At 37.2% G+C, this 27,039-nt stretch overlaps 3 protein-coding genes across 4 annotated transcripts in view; 2 read left to right on the top strand and 1 right to left on the bottom strand.

Moving 5' to 3' along the window:
• Positions 1-7,738, bottom strand: part of LOC133519064 (pyruvate dehydrogenase phosphatase regulatory subunit, mitochondrial) — a 36,830-nt gene extending 29,092 nt beyond the window's left edge. Inside the window, exons 1-3 of the mRNA XM_061852995.1 lie at positions 7,132-7,738; positions 2,906-3,118; positions 484-647 (exon numbers count right to left, since the gene is read on the bottom strand). Coding sequence (XP_061708979.1) covers positions 484-647; positions 2,906-3,118; positions 7,132-7,379 — 625 coding nt within the window. The 5' untranslated portion in view covers positions 7,380-7,738. The remainder of the gene's footprint in view (positions 1-483; positions 648-2,905; positions 3,119-7,131) is intronic.
• A 116-nt stretch (positions 7,739-7,854) lies between these two features.
• Positions 7,855-14,213, top strand: LOC133518994 (enkurin). The gene is made up of 5 exons (XM_061852873.1): positions 7,855-8,062; positions 8,590-8,714; positions 10,166-10,328; positions 10,939-11,155; positions 12,716-14,213. The coding sequence occupies exons 1-5, from the start codon at positions 7,977-7,979 to the stop codon at positions 12,881-12,883; spliced, it is 759 nt and encodes a 252-aa protein (XP_061708857.1). The 5' UTR covers positions 7,855-7,976; the 3' UTR covers positions 12,884-14,213.
• A 2,365-nt stretch (positions 14,214-16,578) lies between these two features.
• Positions 16,579-25,416, top strand: LOC133518898 (uncharacterized). Of its 2 annotated transcripts, XR_009799562.1 has the most exons (3): positions 16,579-17,304; positions 21,618-23,091; positions 23,651-25,416. XR_009799562.1 is itself a non-coding variant. In XM_061852713.1 (2 exons), exon 2 carries the CDS (start codon positions 21,631-21,633, stop codon positions 22,801-22,803), a length of 1,173 nt encoding a protein of 390 aa, XP_061708697.1. In that variant the 5' UTR covers positions 16,579-17,304; positions 21,618-21,630; the 3' UTR covers positions 22,804-25,416. The 2 variants fall into 2 exon arrangements, 1 of the variants encoding a protein (XP_061708697.1); XM_061852713.1 differs by having other exon boundaries at positions 21,618-25,416.
• The last annotated feature ends 1,623 nt before the right edge of the window (positions 25,417-27,039 follow it).

Raw genomic sequence — 27,039 nt, 5'->3', positions numbered from 1 at the left:
AAACAACATTTTTTTCTAATATCCAAAGACTGCCACAAATATCTTCTATGTCCATAAGGGAGCGATGCCCCACACACACACACACCTGGACACGTCTCACCTCCCTTGGCTACAGCCTCTTGCAGCAACGCCATGCACACTAATTGAGGATCAGATGCCATTTCCAGGTATACAGAGTCCTCTAAAATAACGTCTACATTCAGAATGGGGCAATGCCCCATTAGAGACATTTAGGTAAGTACCCATATCCACGGCTTCTCTCATCAACGGCATGCACACTAAATAAGGGCGTGCAACGCCACCCCTAACGTCAGTTCAACGTTCAGAATGGAGCAATGCGCCCTTAAGACACATATCTCTCATCAACGCCATACAAATTAGATTCAGGATCAGCTACACCATCTCCAGGCATGCGTATACTGCTTAAAATATCTTCCACGATCAGAAGGGGCGTTGCCCCTTCAAGACTTCATCACCACTTACCTTTGGCTACAGCCTCTCTCATAAGCGCCATGCAAACTAGGTGAGGGTCAGCTACACCATCGCCAGGTATCCAAAGGCCGCCCAAGATGTCTTCTACATTCAGGAGGGGGCAGAGCTCCCGGCAGCGAGCGGAAGAAACTAGCTCGCAAGGGATGCCCCATGAACTGTACAAAAAATGTAATTGTAAAAAAGTTGTTTAAAAAGATTAATTTATTAGACTATCCTATGAAGTAACACACCAGTCATAGTCAAGTATATGTTATTATTATTATTTATTATTATTTATTGTTCGGAGAACCAACAGCTATAAATTGTACAATAGTTATATATATAGATAACAAAGAGCCAATTATAGGTTCCCACCGGTAGCAACAGGTTAACAGATAATTGGTGGTTAGCACTAGATTTTTTTTTTTTTTTTTACAACGTGTTACCACTAATATTTTTAAATATTAATACTTATTATATTATATACTGAACAAAGAAACCAAAACTTATTAGTAATCTTAATACGTTAATCGATACAATAATATGCCAACACAAACGACATTTACCAACACATACGTTATTTAGAAATAAGATATTTGTTAATAATTTAATTTTGATACAAGCTTTTATCCCTGATTGTACCTTTCTTTCAAAAAGCGTCTTTACAATAAAATTCTAACAAACTCAAACACGGGTCTCAAACTCAGGTTGCGTGCTTCTATCACAAATTTCCTATGGCCACCTCCTGTGTCCATCATCAAATCAGCTCGATGGTACCATGATATGGCATTGTCACCAAAATAATACCTATAGATATGTATGTGAAGTTTTATCTCAATCGGATAATGGGAAGTGGGTCTTGCAAGATTTGACCCGAACGCACATACATTAGAAAAATTAGAAAATAATATTATAGGATATTATTACACAAATTGACTAAGTCCCACAGTAAGCTCAATAAGGCTTGTGTTGAAGGTACTTAGACAACGATATATATAATATATAAATACATAGAAAACACTCATGACTCAGGAACAAATATCCATGCTCATCACACGAATAAATGCCCTTACCAGGATTTAAACCCGGGACCATCAGCTTCGTAGGCAGGGTCACTACCCACTAGGCCAAACCGGTCGTCAAACATTGCAAGTTAGATAAAAGCTTGTAAAATATGAAACATTACACGCCTCTAAACTGCATTATATAACTCGTTGCACTGGTCACACGATGCGTTATAATGGAACTAGCGAGCAAGAAAATTAAATCGGATAACAGCCGAGCCGCAAATAACGCGGTTCCGGGCCGGCATCCGGCATGATCTCCGGATTGGCCTGTTACACGTAAGAACATGTCGTGTTATATATTCCTTGCTTAAGTGTATCGCCCAAAGCCACGTGGATGATTTCAAAATGTTATTTTAATTATTAGATAACTTTGATATTACTCCTATTCTTCTTCCAGTGCCCAGTAACTTCCAGTCCAGTGCCCAGTACGTGTGACTGACCGCTGCGCGTTCTACGTCCTCTATCTTGAAATCGCTTGAGCGCATGAAAAATGTTTGTTGCATAACTTAAGGCAAATTTTATTCTTTACAATTATTACCAAGATGTAAAACATCGTCGGAGCTATAGAAACTTTGATATTCGCTGAAATCTGTGACCTTTAACCTGGAATAACTTCCGGCTCGTACATGAGATTTTCTGTGACTTTTAAGACAACTTTAAGAATGAAGGTTTATATGAGTTGCCAGCTTATTGTCACTCATTCCTAGATGAAATTAAACCCCTTAATTTAACTGGGTTATTTATATGTATAACTTCAATGTTCGTATATTTAATTCGTTCGTAATTAAGTACGTTACTACTCATACGCATAGCGTTGTGTTCCTGCCGGTGAGTAAGGTTGCCAGAGCTCAACGAGGGGGGCGGGTTTAGGGTTGGCAACGCGCATGTAACTCCTCGGGAGGTGCAGGAGTACGTAGGCTACGGAGACTGCTTACCATCAGGCGGGCCGTATGCTTGTTTGCCACCCACGTGGAATAATTTTTTTTTTTAAGTATTTGGAATTACCCGGATAAATAAATAAAAAATTAAACCTTACATTTTTGGGTAACAATAAAAACGTAAAATATTTTTGAACTTAACCTAGGATTTAACTAATTTCTGCTTAAAGAAAATCACACCAGAACCCTCTTAAGAGGTATAGACCTCCACCTTGCGGTCTTGGGCCCAGAACCAGCCCCCGCTACTTTTGCTATGTCGTCAGCCCAGCGTGCCAATGCCGGCGTCTTCTTTTTCTTTTTCCATCTGAACCATTCCAGAATACACGTATCTTTATTGCGAAGGTCGAAGAGCGCAGGCCCGAAGCGTCCCACAAACTAATCAATTCGCAGGTTTTTCTCAAGTTTGTCATAGTAGGTATACGTACTTACACGGACTGACTCTTCATCCTCCTATACACCGTCATGCGATCTCTATTCCTCGCCAGCAGCAGGGACCCGCACTGCTTCCATCCAGTGTTCCGTCCAGCCGTCTCCAACTCCTGGAGGAGTCTGATGGAGGACTGCGTCAGCTTGACCTGGGCGAGGGACGGTTTGAAGGCCCCGATGAGCCCTGAGGAGTGCCAGCGGCTGCCAGCCCCGACTCTGCGAGGACAAATACAAATAGTTAATTCGTAATAATGTAGTTATATATAATATAATGGTCTTAAATTATAGATCTATGTATTATTAGATATGCGCGATAAGCGAATGTCATGTCAAGTAAACAAATTCATAATCCATAATAATATTATAAATTAATAACAAAAAATAAAACCGACTTCAGAAATTACCAAAAGCGCCATACATGTACCTATAACATTTGAAGAGTTCCCTCGATTTCTCCAAGATCCCATCATCAGACCCCGACTTGGTGCCAACGGGACCATCTCGGGGTTATACCCGTACGATTAAAAAAAAAATTGAAAAGCGGTTCACGATTCTCGGAGATATCGAGTAACACACATACAAAAAAAACAGTCGAATTGAGAACCTCCTCCTTTTTTGAAGTCGGTTAAAAAGTGTACACGTCTGTCACCTCTTCACACTTAAACCGCTGAATCGATTTACTGTGACAGTAACACCGCTGTGCACGAATGCGAGCCAAGCGTGCAGTCCAACGCAACTAGCTGCCACCATTCACGCGCGTGAAGCGAACTCATCAACCAATCGCGTTGTTGCATTCCACCGAGGCACACCAACCCAGAATGTTCAGTAGGAATCCTATCTTTACTTTTGAAATCTTTGAATTACACAAAAACAGTACATAATCCGTGCTTTGAACAATTACAAAGTAAAAGTATATGTTTGAAGCAAACTTAATAGCTAGATTTTCATGATTGAAAGCAAGTCTAACAAACAACCTAGTGGGTAGTGACCCTGCCTATGAAGCTGATGGTTCCGGGTTCAAATCCTGGTAAGGGCATTTATTCGTGTGATGAACATGGATATTTGTTCCTTAGTCATGGGTGTTTTCTATGTATTTAAGTATTTATAAATATTAATCTATTATATATATTGTTGTCTAAGTACCCTCAACACAAGCCTTATTGAGCTTACTGTGGGACTTAGTCAATTTGTGTAATAATATCGTATAATATTTATTTCTTTATTTAGTTCCACAAATCCCACATTCATGAGTCATCTCTAGTTCTTGTGACATAATGCATAGCAAAACTCCTATTAATACATTTTAAGTGAAGATCACTCGGATACAGGCAACTATCAGTTGTTTCAACTGCCTGCCTGATAAATAAATAATAATAATGGGAGAGACTCGCTGGGTGGCTGGATCAAGGGTCATGCAGAAGGCGGTGATATTGGACCCGTCGCGTATAGTCCGTCGGTTCCTCTATCTGCGGCCCTGACCACCGGCAACTTGGGCCCTGCCCCGCTGCTGGCAGCACCCTAGGTTAGGTTTTTTATAATATGTTTATATGTCTTTGTATTGTTTTGGTATGTGTTTTTTACTTTTATATTAATGTTATAAAAAACCTAAACTAGAATTTGAAATGAATAAAAGGTTAATAATAATACCTCTTGACACTTAACCTTTTCGACGCCAATGACGGATGTATCCGCACCGTAGGTCTAACGCCGAAGACGGATTAATCCGACACAGAGCACAGAGCAACATAGGCCTACGTGCACATGCATAAAGTTCAATTACAGTTTTGACACTTCATTTTGACGTGGCGTTCGAGTTTAAGACACAATCAACACACGGCGATCTGTCTGCTCGTTTGCCTCTTATATCATAAAAAAAAGAGTCAAAAAAGTTAAAGAAATGAACTGATTGAGAAGAATTTCGGTATAGAGATTGTTTCCAGTTATTGGAAAGAGAAATAAAGTCGCAGACAGAAGCTATTATTTAATAATGCAAATGCATTATTAAATAATGGCTAACAAAAGTGACAACATAAAAGTCGCAAAGGCAAAAAAAACGCAAAATTTTAGAGATTGCAAACATGCAGCAATGCAAATTACAAGCAATATCATATAAATAAATAAAAAACAACAAAGGCAAGTTGACAAATTGTTATTAATGCTGGAAATTCGCAATTTGTGGGGATCATTCTCTTTTCCTCTCAGTAAGAAGTAATTAAAGTGATGGAGAAAAATGCCCGCAATTGACGAACTTTGATTTTCACGGTTATAGCCCAGATTGGGACTCATTGCCTTAAAGCAATACAAAAGTCACAAATGATAGTCAAAGTCTCACAATAGTACTTTACTGATGAAAGACTCTTAACAAAATGGCAATACAATGTGACATCACAATTGCTTAGAAGCCGTTTCAATGTATGGAAAACAAGAAAATTGTGATTTGGTTGGTGAAATATTATGTTTATGTATATAGTTGCACCTATGCAATTAAAACTGCACGAGGCCATGCGCTTGGCGAGGAATGGACGAATCTGGTCTTCAAAAGAAGGACATGATGTCATGATCCTCAGCATTGAGGGACCGACTTTAAATAAAGTGTAAGATTTGAAATTTTTAGGTCTAGTTTTTTATTATTATTATTCCAATATATTTTTAAAGTTTCCAATTTATCTATTACCTTACATTAAAAAAACTTTGGTGACCAATTAAAAGCGGATTTTGAAGGTATGCTAAGGGCCATGCCTATTTATTATTTTATTATTATTAGAGCTTCAATATTCCACAGAGAATTTTTTCATTTGATATATATATTTATAAATATTAATTTTTATTTTTCTTCTGTAGACCCCTTCTGGGTAAAAGCCTCCTCCAGCTGTTTCCATTTGTTTCTGTCTTTTGCTACGCTTTGCCATTCCTTACCCGCAGTAGCAACAATTTCCAGGGGGCCCCTCCATTTGGTCACCTTTCCTGTCCACCTCCCGTCATTGAGCCTTGCCACATGACCAGCCCATCAATGGCCAATGGCCATGCCTAACAAACACAAAATCCTTGAGCAGCCACTGGACTAGTTTAAACAAGATGGTAACGACATAGCCTATGAGAGTGTTGGTCAATTGACTGTGACTAGCATGGATATTTGTTCTGAACCTATGAATGTTTCCCACCTTACGAGGTTTCTTAAATATGTAGGTGTAGTGTATTGAAATATGAGGGTACACCTACAAAACCAGTGTGGAATTATAAAGCATGCAATTATCTGAATTATGGCAATATTAATGAGATATAATAGTATCAAAGTAAATATAAGAAATGGTAAAATAGAACAAGGAGTATAAAGTAGTAAATTGCATTGCCCTATACAGGTTCATGTACAATAGTAATAAGTCCTAGATATAATGCATTGTACATGACTGCAATTAACAAATATGAATATGAAAATCTGGTCATATACAAGGATATTTCATAAAATTTAAGTGCTCATAAAAATTATTAATGTTGACTGTACTGTATGAAACTACCTACCATCAATTAGGAATTGGGTCCAATACAGAAATATTTACCATAAAAATGTAAAAAATGAGCGCTGTCTCGCCAACAAACCGCATAAGCAGTTTGGTGAGTAACTTTAAAATTGGGATTGACTTTGAAACATAAATGAAAAAAAAAATGTTTCAAATCAACTGTCACTGAGAGCCTAATTAAATATACTAAGTCTAAGTGTCAATTTGTTTAACTAATTTTTTTTTGTCATATGATTAAAATCATAATTGAAAATAAAAAATAAAACCAACCCAATCAATACTATAATTTTAAATCTACCTCCATATCCACAGGTTCTTACCATTTCTTTGTATTGATTCATCTTGTTTCAATATGCACTTGCACTATTGCACAACAGGCCTGTATTTTCCTCAATCAAACTGTCTAAAGCATTGGAAGGAAGTCTCAGAAGGTGATAAGAAGCAAATTCCTTAATAATACTATTGGTAATGCAATTGGCTCGCACTACGCAACTGGCCACCCCGCGCCCGATGCACAACTGTCACCACCTACCTATCGAATTGGCACCAAAAAATCAATGAATAATTATCATATCACCAATTTACGACACATTTGGCAGCACTAGCTAGAAAAGTATTCTAAACATTCAAAACACTCACTTTCAAACGGCAATTAATGCTTAAACGACAGATTTTTACGTTACAAAAGTTAATTTATTCAAAAACGCTTACTTCTCTTTTTCGATAAGTATAGTCTTGTCGCCCCAGCCTCTTTTCGCCAGGTGGTACGCCACGGCCGCCCCCATCACTCCCCCGCCGCATATTACCACCTTCGCCTCCGAAGGCAACTTCTCCAAGCACCCGTCCAGCTTCTCTTCATGATCTAAGGCATCTAAGCGACTCGAAAAATGACGGTGCCCCGCGCCGAATAGGCTTATGCACCGCGAAACTTCGCGTCTGTGCACCCGTCTTATCAACATTTTCGAAGGTTATCACCTCGAAATTAAAATCAAAAGAGCTATCCGGAAAAACTGCATTGGATAAAACGTAAAATGTCTAAAAATAATATGCAGGGAAGAATCAACACGAAGAAAAAGACATTTTGTTTTGACAATTGGGCGGCTGTGTTGCTAGATGAAATATTTCCCAGTCCAACCCTTGAGCCAATCACGATCTATTTGCGGGTGTGAAGTGGCGCCAGCATTCAAATTAAATTGCATTGGACATGCGCATTTCTATTTTCAATGGAAACACAAAGAAATTGCATCGAATATTCTCTAGTTCCTTTTTTTGCCGCCCGCAAAAGCTGAAACTACTACGCTAAGGTAGATATTTAAATGTCGCGCCAATACTGCATTCCGGTTTAAATATAGTAGAGAATTTTCTAACAAATATCTCTAGTACGTATACAATATGTATTCTATAATAATTAAATTAATTGTAACTTCTTGCGTCCAAGTACTTTTCAACTTGTTTCCATGGTAACCTGTGGATATATAAGTGTTTGGCATTAGGCCTTAGTATATTTACGGTAAATCTCATTATATTTTTGCTACTTATTTTATATAGGTAAAGGCATGTCGATAGTAGAAATCGCACACCACAACGAAGTTATTTATACCATTCTCGACAAACCCCCACCGGAACCACCGAAGACACCCAGGTTGGTGAAAAACCTCCTACATGACCTACCTAAATTCAAGAAAATGTCCATATTCAAACTTAAAATTTTTCTATTATTTTTGGCTTTAGGTACACTAATCTCTTTAGTCTTTAGTAATTAAACTTTGTTTACTTTTACCTAATGATGTGTTAACGTAGAGATAAAGGTGATGCGACGTCGAGATAAAGTGACAATATCAAAACAGGTCCCACTAGTCGTACTTTTATATGCAACTAGCTACTGCTCCCGACTTCGTTTGCGTGGGATTATGATGATTGGTAAAAACTATTGTATATGTCCTCCCTCGGGCCCCATACCCAATTTTATCTAAATCGGTTCAAAGAGGTCGCACATACGGTAAAGTTGTAGCAGCGATTAAGTCGCACGTTTTGTAAACGCACGACTGAATCGCGGCATGTGGCCCCTTGTCGTCTTGTCGCATTTGCAACAAGAAGACACACGTAGGCCCCCCGTCGCCCCTCTGGGTCCGCCCTTTTATGGTCACAATGTTTGACTATTTTCACCAGGTATCACTCTGAGCTAGAGAAACAGCTGAAGGCCCGAAAAATACCCCAACTGCGTCGGACATTTGGGTATGCGGAGACGCCTGTCAACCCTCCTGACAAGTTCCTTAAGAAGGGGGAAGGATATAGTGAGTTCTCTTTCATCTTCAGTAATAGGTATTGTTATGTGAATGATAGCGAGTTACCACAATGCCAAACCTGCAGAAAAGTTAAGCTGTTGAGCCAATTACATCCATACCTTCGACATCGGGCCCGAAGTCAGTCCCGATGTCGGGCGTGATAATCGTATCCTGTTTCATGGAATATCAGCCCATCGTTAATGTTTGATATATTTATATGTTTGTTCAATGTTTGATATTTATGCATATGAACCATTTTTTTACATTTCAAATATTGTAAACGATGTGCTAATATTTGGTGAAACGAAAAAATACTCTTGTTCGGGTCCGACCTCGTCGGGCCTGATATCATGTCACCATGTCAGGTCTGATAATTTGGATGTAATTGGTAAGGTCCGACCGAGAATCTCGGTCTCGGTCTCGGCATTCTCGGCCAAAAATCGAGTCGAGATCTCGGTCTCGGCCAAAATGGGCCGAGATTCTTGCCGAGACCGAGACTAGGCAATGTGTTATCATTGGTGAATTTGATTTTTTCGCATAATGGAAGGTTATAACTGTTATAAGGCATACCTTAGCACAATACAAAAAAGCCGTACAAGCAAAAGAGCGTATGTTAGTAGCACTTTCGTCGTTTTAATAAGAAGATCAGTTTTTTTATAACTCTTTAATGGCTTAACCGACCATAGTCAAAATAATTTCCCTGAAAGTTTTATTATTTAAATAATTATAATGGTTTTGCTCTTCCGGTTCAAAAGTTAAAGGTGATTACACTATTTTTTTAGGCCGATTATTTTCAAAAGTACTTAATCAAAAAACCTTTTGATGAGCCACTTTTTTTTACTATTATAGTTACATTTATATGGAGTATATATTAAAAAAAAACTAAACTAAGAAGCGACTTACATAATATGTATACACCTATGTTCCAAATTTGGTTATAAAATATATCGTATAGTTTATGAGTAAAATGGCTGTGACATACGCACAGACCGACAGACATAAGGACATGAAGAAACTATAAGGGTTCCATTTTTGCTGTTTTGGCTACGGAACACTTAAAATACTATTTAACAGCGTTACAAATTAATTATGATAACTTTTTTCTGATAAATCGTCGAATTTCGATTATAAAAACATTTTTATTGCAAAATTCGACTTTTTCCTATTTTATAAATTCTCGGTCTCGGTCTCGGCCGAGAATCCCATTGAATCTCGGTCTCAGCCGAGACAAAAAAAGCGTTCTCGGTCGGTTTTGAGTGGTATATATAAGTCTTTAGCGGTTAAAAGGTTAAACCACTAAACTGAACGAATTATAAATGTTTCATTGTTCATAATATGTATAAAAAGGAAGATCAACGACATTTATTCAACGATTTTAACACGACTATTCGGCATGAAAATTCGTCGGACACTATTATGAAGACAAAAACTTTTTTAAATAACGTTTACCCTTCACCCAGGTCAACCCGTAAAGAAGTCAGACCACAAATGCATCAAGGGCGACTTACCTCCCGTGCCGAGGCGACCACCGCCAGGCAAGGGACCAGAGAAACCGAAGGTCAACTTTAAGGTGCTCAACATTAAGAAAGCCATCAAGGTTAAGGGTAGACCCGTGGAGCCGAGGTATGACTTTACAGTTTGTTATAATAAAAGTAAAAGTAGGTACATTCTGTTTTTAATCGACTTCAAAAAAGGAGGAGGTTATTTATTCCACGCGATTTTTTTGTTACGTTTATTTCCGACGATTCGACGCAGGTTTCATTGGAAGTTGTCGCGGATAATTTAGACACACACGCATAATATGCTATTCAGAGTAGTAAGGGAACTTTGAAGGGTCAATATGATATAGTTTAATGCATACTTTGAATATGAGAACAAAGTCATATCGGCGAATAAACACAGTTAACTTAGCCATTACTCCTCCCTGCAACCCGTAGCGTTATATCTATTAAATACAAAAATATATTTTTATGTCTTTACCCATCCCGGAGCAATCGTGTTCCGGACATTTGGGAAGCATGCGCGGAGCTGAAGCCAACACGTACCTTTGGACACTTTAATGAGATGTTAGGGCCTAGGAGTACACCGAACGGATGCTGCCCTTGCCTGCGTCATGCGACGTACGCAGAGATAGCACCCACCAGGGTGTATGGATGCGAGAGCATCAGTGCCTGTGTGTGTGTGTGTGCGTGTCAAATCTAATAAGGTTCATGACCAATATTAACATTTTCAGACTAGTAGACACCCGCGACGGCCACATAAAGAAGATCAAGGGCTCTGGTGAAGTCCCGGAATACTGTCTCCGGCCGGACTTCGGGCGTATGCCAGCTTACCTGGTGCGTCGGAACAGGAGAATCAGAAAGGAGTTGGAAGCCATACAGTACGCTGATGATCATAAGGAAAGTCTGTGCAAGCAGCTCGCTGATGAGGAGAGGGAGAAACTGCTCAAGGTACGAGAAAATGACATAGGGCTTAATTAAGTAGCTCAATGCTACTGTGAGAACGAGCTTAGGTACCTACAGAAGATATACTTTTTACTGCTCTGAGTTTATAAGAAGTAGCTTCCTTTATATATCTCTCGTCGGATGATAGGAAATGACAGTTCCTTCAAGCCTTTATTTGTTGTGCTTAATTTAAAGAATACCTAATTAAAAAAAAAAAGTGTAAAAACACTTTTCGTAAATCTTTTTGTTACGTAAATATTACTATTTCAAAATAAATTAATTTGTTTGACTTCCTAAATATATCTACAAACATTTTACCAGACACTGATAGGTTCCTACTCCGTAAAAATGAATTGTCATAGGGACCATCATACGACGCGGTACATTAGGTATTGCACCCTACTTCACCCTTGAGAGAGGAGAAGCTACATACAATTGCAATAAAGGTCACGAAAAAGAATGAAACTGCTAGTTTAATTTCACATTCATTCATCTTTGAATCGTTTGGGTACTTGGGTAAGAGCAAACTGGTCCTTTTTTAGAATCTAAACCATTTGAACGCCAATAACGCCTAAAGTCGTCTTTGCTTGTCGTTCCCATAGCGCCAAGGACAACTATAGGTGTTATAGCGGGCGATGTCAAAGTAACCTTCACACTTTCGAGTAAAGATAAAGAGATAAAGATAGTTTATTATTCAAGTAGGCATACTACAATGCGCTTATAAACATCAAATAAAGCTACACCGGCTCTAACCCTACACTTGTGTCCCGAGAAGATTTAAATCCCCCCTCAATTGAAGGAGGGTATCCCAATATGGACCGGAAAGAAACTCGGCGGGACACATCTTTTCAAAACATTACATTTTATAATTAATACGCATTAAATAAGAAAAAAAAAATACAATTTAGATTACTATAGTAATCATGCAATTACATACAGTAGCTAATAATGCCATATCAAACCATACAAATACGTAGCTCTTTCAGAAAACATCGAATTCTTACAAAAGGAAAAGAAAAATAAAATTAATAAAGAAATGAGGATATACATTATATAAATCTGACAGATTGCTATAGGTACCTACAAAAAAATATTTGATGTGCTTTCTTACCTGAGCTGTGTCACCTATACAATTTTACATATACACATAATACAATGATTTTAATTGCTACTTGTTTTTACAGTTTCTGGTTTGGACCATGCATGTTCGTCGGTCAAGGAGTCCTTGACTCTGTAATAAGCCTTCAATATCAAGGTTTACATTAGCTCGCTTGCGCCCGGGAGCTTGGCGTTTGAGTGATGTTTGTGTTTATGACTTACAGAGTTTAAAATGTTAAAGACCTTCCCTTCATTTACTATTTGACGGACTGTAAGTAATTAGGTATGCTTGTCGGTGGCGTGGCTGGACGTGGGCGCGCGGAAGCCTCTTTTTATTAGGTATCTTGAATTCTTGACACACTGAAAGAACAGGGCCTCGTAGATGAGACTTCGCCCGTAGATAAATAAGTTCACGCTATGCCACTGATTCTTGTTTATCGTTAATAGTAAGTATTTGTGCCGTTCCAGGATCTGAAACACAAATGGCAGCTAAAGCAGAAGGCGTTCCTCCAGCTACCGATGCTCACAGACACGGTGCCGAAGATCATGAAGAAGGTCAAGATGGAACAGGAGCTGCGTCAGCTCGAGAAGGACATACAGCTCGTCGAGACCAACCCGTACATTTACGTTTATTGAATGTACAGAATACGGACCTGCAACAAAATCTTTCTCAAGCGCTTATAACATCGGCGGACGGATCGGATATCAGGTCGAGCAAGGATCGTTTTCCGTTTCACGAAACATCAGCACGTCCTTTAATTCAAAATATGGCAATTCGAGACAAATTATTTATCAAATATTGTTAACGATGTTCTTACATATCGTGAAACGGAAAACGATCCTTGCTCGGGCCCGACATCAGATCCGTTCGTAAGTGTGGTAGTAATTACCGCTTCAGACTCTGCAAACTAATAATCAATAATCGTAAGCGTTGCTCTTACTTATCAATGACCTAAAATCGCATGCCGTAACAAACGGCATTTGTGTGTGTATTTTGTGATGTTTTTGAATCTGTTTTGACACGACCTTTACGATCGTCTTGGTGAATTTCACTTCAATTCGCACGCACCATTCAGCGTGAGCGATCTTCAAATTCGTATCAAAATAAGACCAACACCGTAACAGGTTGTCAAATCCGATTCGAGTTCTAGCCATTTCCACACAAACCTCATTTCAAGTCTTATGCCTATGTCCCTTTGGATGGTATTAACACCTGTCCAATTTCTTTATCCAATGTGCATTGCGTCTCACTTTCTCATTAAGCAAAATGTGAGATGCAAATACACATTGGACCAAGAAAGTGGACAGGTGGATTACCATCCTTATATACGGATTTTCTTAAATACATTTTAGATTGTCCAAGACTTGAGTTTATTTATGGAACCACATCATTAGTATGACTTTTACATTAAAGGTTCCAATGTAATTTTTTTAGTTCGGTCGGTGTAATCTCGATATTAGAGATAACTCGTATATAATGAAAATTTCTATTATATTATTCAAAATTAACCTGTTGTCACGCACATCACTGTCACCACTAAAATTCTTTAGTTTGAGTGTAAAAATATCAAACTGATAATTTTTGGCAATTAGAGACAAAGTATTTTTTACATTTCAAATATTTTAACGATGTTGTGATATTTCGTGAAACGGCGTGGATATGGCGTGAAACTCAACCCGGCCATCGGAAACTAACCCGGCGACCGTGTAGATCTAATAACCGCTTAAATTTAACGAGCGACTTTTTTGGCGGTCAAAAGGTTTCACCCAAACGGGGCAATCCTTCATGTACTCGTGTTAGAGAATCTCTTTTGTTATTGAAAATATATTCGGGTACCGATCAGGGTACCAATCAATTTGCGTATATGTGTGTGAAATAAAACTGTGTGTGTAATATTGGTTTCATTTTCGAATGTGGAATTCAACGTTAAAATTATTGTTATTAAACTATAATTTATTATTATTATATGTTACTTTTCCCTGATCCTTGTCCAAAATTCCAACTTATCCGTTACAATGTAATATTTTAATTCCGTTTCCCCGTTTTACTCGTTTGGCTAAATGCGCCAGGAGCGCGATGCTATTAAAAAAAGAATAAAAAAAACTTAGCTCGATTTAGTATTGTCACATATTGGCTTAGACCATTAGCCTATCCAGATGAACGAAAAAAAAAAAATAGTAATGTCACATTCGCTGCACTACTTACACAGTGAGCAAAGAGCCTTCCAAAACTCTAAAATTTATTCAGCCATTAAGCCACAGGGGCACATTTACAGGTTTTTTTTACAAGCTATAAAATAACAATATTCAACATTATATGGCCGGTCAAACAAGTTTGTCAGTAGAAAAAGGCGCGAATTTCAAATTTTCTATCGGATGATAACCAAGGCCTGTCGACTTCCTTAGAAAGACATGACGCTTCATAATTGCGCATGTGTGGTCTGACCTTCTGGAAATAGATACCAGTTATTAATATAAAAATATTTTGTTACAGCAACATTGCTCCTATCTAACTTTGTCTATTCAACTAAAATCATTTTTATCAAATATTTTGATTTATGTCACACTACCATATGTAAATTATTATTATTTTATATAAATTATTACCTATTTCAGTTTGTCTTAGTCTATGTTCATAAAATCTATGGAGGTCAGAGGCACATATACCCTCCATAAAGCCTTGCACTTGGGTCTGGCCGGTTAGAACATAGACAAAAGTCTGCAATGTCAATGCTGTCAAAGTCATTGACGCAAAACTATTTTTATTTTCAAAACTATCAGTTGTCATATAAAATGATTAAATAACGATTTATGTTGTTGAAATAGATTTATTGATTAATTTTTAAAATTAAAAATCCACCGCACAGTATCTCCGCTCAGACTCGGTTAAAGTTTAATCCATTGTACTAAACTAAGAAACAATTATTTCAAGGTAAGAAATATTTTAATCTATAAATAAAATAAGTGTACTATTGCCAAATTCAAATACATAAATTTAATCTTACCACCCTCTTAAGTCGCACGGCCGCCCTATCGCGTCCAAAATTACAATCTAAATTCATCATAGATGTAAATTCTAACATTGTTTTAGCTGGCAATTTAGAACTCTGGTAGCTATTAGCAAGGTTAGTAATTAGGGACATAGGTTGTAGTATTGTTTAAAATGTGACTGTTTTGTTTTAGAGGGTGAACGTGAGCAAAAAATCCTTGGGCGTCATATCATTTCCTTGGAAAGGCTCAAAATCAAAAGGCACGGATCCGCCACATAATTGTGACTAGTTGTAGTTTCCCGGTGACCATCAACAAGACCGCTGCACTGAGCTGTGGAGCAGAAAGTGTCCGACAATCGGATAGATGTAATAACAACTTTGTCTGTCATATATTCATGTAATTTTTAGTTTTTTGGGCTGATATATGTGATATGATTACAAGTTACACTAATTGCAATTGTGGAGTAAAATCAGATGTGCCAAAGATCATGTTTTAGATATATGTTTTGTATATATATACATAAAATTGTTTTTATCATGAAGATTTTAATGACTTCTATTTATTGTTATGAAGGTGATCTGGGAATTAAAACATGCGCTGAAAATAGACGACCTAAACATAAATAACGCCTTAAAAAAATCAAAAGATAATCACACGCACAGGATAGGTTAACTATTTGGTACCCACATCAATAATGAACCGAAATTACCGACCTGTGGTCTCATTGAATAAAATTCATATAGGTATGTAGATATTATATGGAAGTGTCACAGTTAGTTCAACAAGCCCCGTCCGATACATAAATTTGTATAGAAAATGACTTTTTTCCTGCCTATTGTATGTTTTTCGAACGAATTAAACTCTTTTGATCCTAATATATAGGAATAAAAATATTTATAACTTGATAATAAACTGTATTGTTACCTTTTATATTGAAAAAAACTTTAAAATATAGATATAATTATCTCTTAGGACAAAAGATGCCTGTGATTTTGATTAATATGTAACATAATATTTTTTTATTTGATAAATACTAATTTAAAAACCTCACCCCAACAAAAACAAAAAATGAAAAAATACAAAAAGAAATTCCGTCGCCGGGATTCGAACCCAGAACCACTAGCTAGAACTGGATCACTACCTACCAAAACCCGCCAGGCTAAACCGGTTGTCAATTTTAGTACTGAGATACAAAGAGAGCGCCACTAGTATAAACGAACTTTTGAAAGGGGCATTTTTTTGTATGGAGTTAGCGTTCTTCTCCTAGTGAGTATTATATTCTTTGATGATAACCCTTACCGTCTACATTTTTTATATTTGCCGCTTTCTACTATGCTTTTTGCTTTCTACTTAAAGACAGACAGACTATAAAATACAATTACAAATATCGAATCAATGAAACCGACAACCAGGCAAAGAGTTATAGTAAGCTGTAGGTCCCCGGGCGTGGCCATTGTGATCGTAAAAGGCAGTCTAGAAGGGACAATTTTTCACACAACACAATCTGATTAAATTGTCTGATCAAATCAGGTTTAGTGGACGCAAAAAAGAAATTAGCTTTCCGTTTCCGATCACAGTTGATTCTATCAAACAGAGGCGCGGACGCAAGAATGCATTTTTTTCTACAGTAGTTTGCGCGTTTGAGGGTATTTTATTTATTTCGAGCGCTCAAATGTCATCATAAATCTAAAATAGATGATTAAATTGTGTACGTGTGGACGCTAGAAAATTTTGACGCCAAGCTTGTTCGTTTCTGAATCAAATTGGAACTTGATCATCCCGTCTGGACGGGCCTTAAAAACAAAACTTCACGGTATCCATCAAACTGGCATCCAAAGAGCATATAATCACTACGTTTTACTGGCATCTACGAAAAAAAGCCGACCGGCATCAGTCAGTGTCACTTCATCAAGTATAATAATATTTATGTATGATGAGTTAAATTCAATGCTATTTTCAATTGAGGGTATACTATTTTCTATTATTAATATTGAAAGCATTGAGTTATAATTATTGTTCAATGACTGAAAGCTGAGGAATTCTGTCGAAAAAGCGTGGATAGCACTGTACGTATAAATCATTTGAAATGTAGCTAAGCACTATATTTTAAATAACAAATTGTAGATTTTCTATTTAAGAGTTAGTTGATATTGTAAAATACAGTATTGTAACATGTGATTTGCTATGCCCTTATCAGGGCCCATGAGATACTGTAACTTTATTTTATAACAATTGTATGAACACCATGGTTGCAATAAAGAATATTATTATTATCATAACGATCACAATTTTTTCAACGAAATTAATGAGAATTTCGAAATGTTCTACTAGAGCAAGATCCCAGAGCTGCCAGACCTTACTTTCGCATAACTAAAATCTATGGGATACATAATATAGTGTTAGTAATCTTGTTCTTCAGTCGGTCCCACAATGCTGAGGATCGTTACATCATGTCCGTCTGTTGAAGACTAGATTCCTCCATAGGTTTCTATTCCTCGCCAAGCGCATGGCCTCGTGCAGTTTTAATTGCGTAGGTGCAGTGATTTGAGCACACCATCTAGTAGTAGTAGCACACCCTAATCGGTGTCTGTGAGAGATATGCAGGGACCCATTTGGTGGTGGGTTGTTATATTTATTTGCGTGTTTATTTTTATGGTGGGAGGGTGGGAATATTAATTGCATTTAAAAATATGCAAGTAAGTATAACTTATGCCATCCGATTGGCTATGAACAAAGACCAAGGCTATGACTAACGACAAGCAAGAACCTATTCTCATCAATAATAACCCAATTGAATACGTCAATGAGTATATCTATTTAGGCCAGATAATCTCTCCGGTAGATCTAACCTCATAAGAAATAGATAGACGTATTGGAAATGCTTGGAAGACATATTGGAGCCTAAGGGAAATAATGAAAAATAAAGATATCAATGTAACTATCAAGCGGAAACTCTTTAATACCAGCATACTTCCTATACTCACTTACGGCTGCCAAACCTGGGCTCTCACTAAAACACATTAGAAAGCTAGAAACCTACCAAAACTCCATGGAGAGAAGTATGCTGGGAAAAAGACTCGGATAAAATAAGAATACAATCCATAAAGAAGCTCACCAAAACAAAAGATGTCACAAAAACAATAAAAATGTTAAAATGGAAATGGTCAGGCCATACAATAAGAGGCAAAGAAAAATGGTCGAAAACGATAATGAACTGGTTCACAGGCCATAAGAAAAGGAAAAGAGGTAGACCATTTAGAAGATGGGTGGACAACATCAAAGCCATAGCAGGAAGCACATGGATGAGAGTTGCCAAGGATAGAGAGGAATGGAGAAGGTTGGAGGAGGCCTTTTGCCAATAAATGGCACACAGACAGGAATAAAAAAATGCAAGAAATGTAGAAAAATTGAAATTTACTTTACTGTCTGAAATAAAGGATTTATACATTTATACAAGTAAGTATAACGGGTTAGCACTGATTAACTAGTATGTTATTTTCTCGCGGATTTGCAAAGTAATATTTCTTGCTTTAATTAGCATTGATTTCCTCAAAGTAACGCCTGATTCCATTAATTATTTAAATTCTCATGGCTGATTTTTATGTATGTTTTAGAAAATATTGTTGAAAATGTATAATCAACATTGCCAGACCATTTACGCCAGCGGTAACTATCACCAAACGCTTTAAAACTAGCAAAAAAATATTGTAACATTACTTATATTCTCACTCTTGATTTTATATATGATACTCAGAGAACTATTACTATTACATTTTGTAAGTAGCCACACCAATTGGAGGCCCAACCATCCCCCAGACCCACATTAAGTTTCACACAGACAGACATATAAACTTGTTTCCAAGTTTGTTTGGTTGGGCCCCTCCAATTGGTCAGGCTACTTACAAAATGATTTATCATATACATATAAAAATCAAGAGTGAGAATATAAGTAAAGTTACAATATAGTTTTGACAGTTTTAAAGCATCTGGTAAAAGTTACCGCAGGCGGAAGTAGTCTGGCAATGTAAAATTAAATTTGTAACAATATTTTCTAAAACATTTATAAAAATCAGCCATGAGAATATTAAGAAAAGTAGGTAATATTGTTACCAACCTTTAGCACCTTGTACCGGACAAATGGCCATTGGGCCAATATAGCAGCATTTTCGTCCCATTTCAGTTCTACCCTTTTTGTCAAAAATCTTGGAAGCCACAGTGCATAAACAGTTATCTCACCACATATTCTCTAATCAATTGCTTTCACCTCTTCAGTCCGGATTTCGTCGTGGCCACAGCACTTCTACCGCCTTGCTCAAAGTGGTCGAAGACGTGAGGATCGGTATGGACTCTTCGCTGCTTACAGTGTTGGTTCTTATCGACTTCTCTAACGCGTTTAATGCGGTAGATCACGATTTACTTTTGGCTTCTCTTAAGAATGTGAACATTTCATCATCTGTGGCTGAATGGTTTGCTTCCTATCTCCGGGACCGTCATCAGTTAGTTCGGGCTGACAGATCTTCTTCGGACTGGTGTGAACTCCAATCTGGGGTTCCACAGGGTGGCATTCTATCCCCATTGCTTTTCTCCATTTTTATTAATCTCATTACCGCTAAGATTAAATGCTCCTACCATTTGTATGCCGACGACTTGCAGCTATACACTCAAGCAAGCACCGAGGATTTGGATCGAGCTATTGCTGATTTGAACGCTGATCTTAACTTCATATCTACCTGGTCACGTTGTTATGGCATTGCAGTGAACCCCACCAAATGTCAGGCCATCATACTTGGTAGTGCGCGCTTGCTGTCTTTGACGGACACGAAGTACTTAGCCCCTATCCAGTATGAGCAAGTAGATATACCTTTTGTGCCGCAAGTGAAGAACCTGGGGTTGATCATCGATAGTGGGCTGACCTGGGATCCTCAGGTGTCTGACGTTTGTCGTAGAGTGACCAATACTCTAAGAGCACTTTATCGGTTCAAACATTTTCTCCCGACCTGCACCAAGACTCTTCTTGTCCAAGCCCTCGTTCTGCCCATCCTGGATTATGCTGATGTGTGTTACAGCAATCTCTCACAAGCTTACCTAACCAAGTTCGATCGGTTACTTAACAATTGCATCCGGTTTGTCTTTGGACTCCGAAAATACGACCATATCTCTGCTTATCGCAAAAAACTTAACTGGCTCCCTATTCGTGAACGTCGATCCTTGCGTATTCTCTGCACTTTGTTTACAATTTTATTTAATCCTTCAGCCCCTGATTACCTTCGTTCCAAATTCAAATTTGTTACTCCGCGCCCCGGCACCGATCTCCGAACCTCCCGTAGCCTTCAACTTATTGTCCCTCGACATCGTACAGGTTTCATGTCGAATTCCTTCAACATTCAGGCAATCCGGCTGTGGAATGATCTTCCTCTCTCTATGAGACAAGCCCAGAACAAATTCTCCTTCAAGCGCATGTTGCGCAAGCATCTGTTTGACAAGGTTCAAAGGTCGTCCTCATGATGTTTCACAATGGGTATATATTTATATATGTATGTATTTATATTTATGTATCATATCATTTATGTACGTATAATTTTATATAGGTAATTTTGTGATATTTTTTTTTGTCATTTTACTCTGTATTCTGACCCTGCACCAATTAGGATCTTTCGGTTTGGCTCATGGTTGACTGGTAGAGAATGCCTTCTGGCATTAAGTCCGCCATTTGTACTCTTCATGTATTGTGCAATAAAGTTTAAATAAAAAAAAAAAAAAAATAGCAAGTATGCGTTAAAAGTACATACTAACACTATATTATCCCATACATTTTATTCATGAGAAATTAAGTAAAGTCTGGCGGGTCTGGGATCTTGGACTATACAGCCTGCAAAGAAAAGCTTATGCATAATACTCAAACAATGTTCCGAGTCAAGAGATTTTGTGTGTGTTTCCTTTGTAAAACAAATAACTATTTAACAATATAAATGTGTTTGAAATACTGTCAACATAAATAAAATTAAGCACGGGATATTAATACATATTTGTCAAACAACCATATGGTAATAAATATGTAAGTTATCTTGACATCCCCTCAAATCTCCATGTTTTTTATACTACGTCAGTGGCAAACAAGCATACGGCCCGCCTGATGGTAAGCAGTCTCTGTAGTCATGTTTTGTGGTACGCGTTCATAAATGTGAAATATTTGTGAATTGTGAATTTGTACATGTGACGTATGTAAAATTGTTGTATATTTTTGTGTCAATATTGTTGACTTTTATCAATATTGTTGAGTTGTGCACTTGTAAAGTTTTGTGGGATTGGACCCATTTCAATAATAAAAAAAATGGACATTACTGTTTTTGTATCTTAATTAATGTTTCCTTGGTTTTAGGTAACCAATAAAAATGGCTGCCTCTCTGTCTCTGGCAGACTTAATGCAGAAACTTAGTACTGTACAATATTCCATCGGCTCACAACATTGGGTGAATGTAACACACATAACTGATCCTGGCAACTTTTATGTTCGTCCAACAGCTTTCAGAGATTATTTACCTATTTTAAAACAACACCAAGGACCTGCTGATCCAACAAAGCTTCAATTAGGTAGCACTGTTGTGTTTAAATCGAAAACAATTAAACATCATGTTAGAGGACAAATCAGGAACATAACAAATGAGAATGAAACAACTCTATATGACTTATTCTCTCTAGATTACGGTATTACAGAGCAAGCTGTTGATATAAAAAAATTGAGGAAGCCTCTAGACGAATGCCCGGTGCCATCTCTCGTCTTACATTGTCAACTAGCAGATTGTCAACCAAAAAACAATAATTCTTTTGATGAAGAAGCGATTGAAGCTATGGTCTACTATGTTGGTGACGAAAGAGCTAAGATGATAGTCCAAGGAAAAACTGGAGACAAATACATAGTGCAACTGATCAATACATGTCCTGAAGACATTGCAACTATGTTGGCATTAACGGATTACACTTGTCTCGGTTACGGGAACAATGTTGTAAGCCGAATGCCTGTCATGGACCAACCAAAACTATACTATACATACAAAAAAGTTAAAGTAGGAGATACGTTAAATGTCAGAGTACAATCTGGGGATTCCTTAAAGAGTTTTTATGTTTGTGAAATTGAAGATCATACCCAATATATCAAAGAGTTGAAAAATGTGAAAGAATACTATCATTATGAGCAGGACTTTCTTGCAGGGAACTTCGAGCGTGGTAATGCTGTAGCTGTTTTTTCCGACTGGTATTCTAGGTATGAGCGAGCGGTTATAACAGATGTTATCATTCCAGAGAAAAAAGCTGTTGCTCAGCTTGTTGACTGGGGTATTAAGACCAACATCTACACGGATGCAACAAGACTCAAAAGAATGTCTAAAGAATATTATTTTTTGAGACCGGCAATGGCCATCTATTGCACGGCCGATGAGGTACAAGTTCGGGATAATACATTTCACAGATTCCTGTATCCGGGACATGAATTTGTGATAACGGTCAAAAAGGTTGGATATCAACTTGATACACCTAGTGTAGTAACTATATCTTTGCCTCAGAAATGAAATAGGAAATCTTATTAAATATTTGTTTCACATTTTAATAGAAACGGAAAATTGTCTTACAGAGTAGAGACTGGTTTGACGTACTCAGGAAAAAGTACCAATTAAAAGAATGATTTCAATAGCACTATTTTGTCAACTGAAGTTATGAAAAATGTTTTAATTACTTTTATTTTTAAGTCTAAGTATAAACGTACAATTAACACATTTATTGTAAGGTGATTTGTTGTCATTATAAATTATTTATTTAAGTCATAGTCGTAGAAAAGAGTCATTTTGGATGTAGAAAAGGTGTTACCTTACCCTTACCTCTACAAGCAAAAGTAAAGGAGTGGAAAAGGTACCACTTAAAATAACTATTTCAATAGCATTATTTTGTCAACTGACATAATGGGCACTCTTTTAGAATATGTGTGATTAGGATTACGTGTCAATTGGTTATCGAGTGATTTAATTATTTATTTATTTTCAAGTCTAAGCATAAACATACAATTATCACATTTATTTTAAGGTGATTTGTTATCATTAATAATTGGGCGAATCAACTTTTTAGCGTCACTCGTTGCCATGGTTACGATTAGTTGTCCAGGGGACAAAAGTTCATTGAAATACTGATTTTATGGTACTTAAATGTATCAAACTTGCGTTTTTGTGGTCGTTATAACCAATGTCCATAATGGGCCCCCTACTAAGCATGTTAATAGAACGGCATACAACGTCTCTTCAAACAAACTGTGCCACTGTTGTCCCTTGGACAACGGGACAGGATAACAAAACAAAAAAAGTTGATTCACCCATTTATTTATTTAATTTAAGTCATGGTCTTAGTAATGAGTCATTTTGGTTGTAGATGTTACATCTTCTACAACCAATAACTTTATCTTTAGGCGCTATGATTTATTACGTAAGGCGATTAAGGGGGGAAGGAGGGTCGACCATTTCTTATTTTTTCTTACAAGGGAATGGGAGATGATAGTTCCTACTTAAGGTCACAAAAATACCCATTAAAATTAAGTATAATTTGAAAAAGTGCGGGCATACGCGCGAGTGGTAAAGCACGCGCTCAATTGCGTATAGGTATTGGTGCAATTTTCATGTAGTCCGTGTAGTCTTTTTTTCTTTAGATTCTTACGTAATAAATATTAAATAGGGGAGGAGGTCGGCCTATTCTTATTTTTCCTGGGAAGGGGGTTAAAGACTGTCATAATTCGTCTTACGCATACGCGATACAGAGTGATTTTGATGTCGGGTCATACTGAGAGGTGAATATTTAAGTCATACTGATCAACTTGTATCTATAGTTAGCATCAATTGTAGCGGATGAAACATCGCTCCAAAAGTATCTGCCACCCTGGAATAGTTTTCGTATAAATGGGTGATGAGAAAAATAAATTTTGATGAATGACCGTACAGATGTAGTGCATAATCTTTTACCATCGTATTTTCTCGGAAACGTTCGTATTTGTCATGCTACGTCAGTCAACTTCAGTTTTTATACAGGGACTGACTGAAACAGCATAGCACCATTGACATATTTTTAAGGACGGGCAATAAGAATGGGGCCAGTACAGCGGTGTCACGTACACGAATTCGAGCCAATCGTGCATTTTAACGCCACAACGCGATTGGTCGCAACTTGTTGCGTTAGACTGCACGATTGACTCGAATTCGTGAGTGACACCACTGAACTAGCGCCATTCTTAGTGCCCGTAAGGCCCGTCTTTATCCTCCTGAGACCCAGAAGCAATTGTTTTGTTTTTGAATTTGGAACCCTTAGTTGCACAATAAAAGTAGAAAATAGATTTAGGAATAAGTAAAAAATGTAATGGTTAATTTTCAATTCTAATTAACTTTCGGCCAACACTGCTATGGGCACGAGAGTTGAAGTCACGCACACAACAAAATCATGTAATGACGACGAGATTTAGAAATTAGTTTTTTTTCGTACGGCGTAGCCATAGCCTCTTAAGGCCCAGCCATAGAAATGAAAAATCCAAAATTTGCCACTGGAATTTGAACCTATTGTGCACGGAATACAGTAGATTTTATTTTGTTTGAAAATTGCACGAAACAAAACAAATGCAACTCTGTCCTAATTGAATATGATTTAAATTTCATCGAACTGAATAAGTCCTATAGGTAGGACCTTGGGCCTTACGAGGATAGCAAGTAGTACCGCCAACTGCAAGATGTACCAAAAAGTTTCTAAGATAAAAAAATTTTTTTAGCTTAATATCGTGCGGTTCAGTTACATTCCCTCATTCATTCAATACTGGTTTTTCGATTAGCACTCCATGTAGCTGTGTGTGTCTGTGTGTGTGTGTAATCAAATCAATCATTCACCTCAACTCTTCTGCCGATACCTACCTTTGAACATTTGGCTACAACGTTGATCTCTTGACATCTATTTTAGTTACATTACTATTTACTTTTCCGTTGATCATAAAATCTTTTAGGACTTCACCTTTTTTAGTAGGTACATACAAATAATGATGCCGTGCACTTTGATAAAAATGTTCAACAACATTCCATTTAATTACAAAAGATGGATAATTCAACTATTTTCATTAGATACCTATTACTAAGAAATTTGATTAAAAAACTATTTGATTTGGAGTTTTGTTTACGTTATTTAAATTTTAACGATTACCTATATGTAAGTAATTATAATATTACCTTAACCTTTACACTGCCATTTCTTATACTAAAAAAAACCGGCCAAGAGCATGTCGGGCCACGCTCAGTGTAGGGTTCCGTAGTTACTCTTCCGTCACAATAAGCTAAACTGGAGCTTAAAGTATATAGTAAATTGTTAACCAAGGGATGAAACGGTACCTTTCACCCGAGTTAAACAAATGGGCAAATTTGCGTAATCAGTACCTAATTAAAGTATGTCTTTCTTAAGCTCTATTTCCACAATTTTTTTCATATTTTTTGGACCTATGGTTCAAAAGTTAGAGGGGGCGGGGGACATTTTTTTTTCTTTCGGAGCGGTTATCTCCGAATATATTCACTTTATCAAATAATGTTTCTTGAAAACCCCTATCAGATTTGAAAGACCTTTCCAACGATACTCCACACTCTAGCGTTGAAGCGAAAAAAAAATTTACCCCCACTTTACGTGTAGGGGAGGTACCCTAAAAAAAAAAATTTAGATTTTATTGTACGACTTTGACGGCTTTATTAATTTATATATCCATTCAAAATTTTAGCTTTCTAGCACTAACGACCACGGATCAAAGCCTCGGACAGACAGACAGACGGACATGGCGAAACTATAAGGGTTCCTAGTTGACTATGGAACCCTAAAAATGACATGAACACGCCAACATTATTAATACAAGCTAGAAAATATAGATCCAACTTAAAATATGAAGCACAGAATATAACATTTTCCCTAAAAGAATAAATAAACGCTTTGCTCTTGGATTTTCGTACGTTGACCCGCCTGATGCTATCTCTACGCATAATTGTATTGCTGTCACACTCGCACGGTGACATTGACAACCAGCATCAAGGGAGAGCTATCATTAGATAGCAAACAGGCGGGTGAATGTACGAAAATCCATTTGGAAAGCGTCTTTTTACCCACGACGGAACGGAGACGTTATATGCGTTTGGGGTGAGAGGATGTTTGTGCAAACCAATGTTGCCATTTTTCTTAAAAACTATTAGTCCGATTTTGATGCGGTTTTCAGTGATGGGTTCGGGTTTGATTGGTGCATGTTCTTAGATAGGTGTTACGGTGACAACTCACCTGAGGGCGCTGCAGTAAACATTTATTTGTGCATCCTTTTTCAACTAGGTTTTAACCGTCGTGGGTTTTTTCAAAAATTTTAATTTTGTTTTTATGTTATCTTTACTAATACTTGCCATTTGGGCCGTATTTCTTCGAGTCGACAGCTGATGTGTTTGTGTTTGTGAAGCAAATTAGATTTTTAAGACAAATTTTTGTCTAGCTTGAGTTTTGATGATGGATTCCATGAGGAATTGAGGGTACTTCTCAACTCTTTTAAGCAAACTTATAGCCATTTTTAATATTATTTCATGCATGGTGTGAAATAATTTATTTTAAATAAAGTCGAATACCCTATCGCGGGTATTTTACGTCTTTTTAATTTCGTTGCATGAAATCCAAAATCAACAATAATCTTTCTTTCACCGGTCTCCCTCATTGAAGTCGGTCTTTTTTTCTTAAAACTTATGACCAGTACCTCTAGTGTAAATTTATTCGATTGC

The sequence above is a fragment of the Cydia pomonella genome, chromosome 1, assembly GCF_033807575.1.
Source record: "Cydia pomonella isolate Wapato2018A chromosome 1, ilCydPomo1, whole genome shotgun sequence".
NCBI classification, from domain to species: Eukaryota; Metazoa; Arthropoda; class Insecta; order Lepidoptera; family Tortricidae; genus Cydia; species Cydia pomonella.
This window is presented reverse-complemented; position numbering and strand designations above follow the sequence as displayed.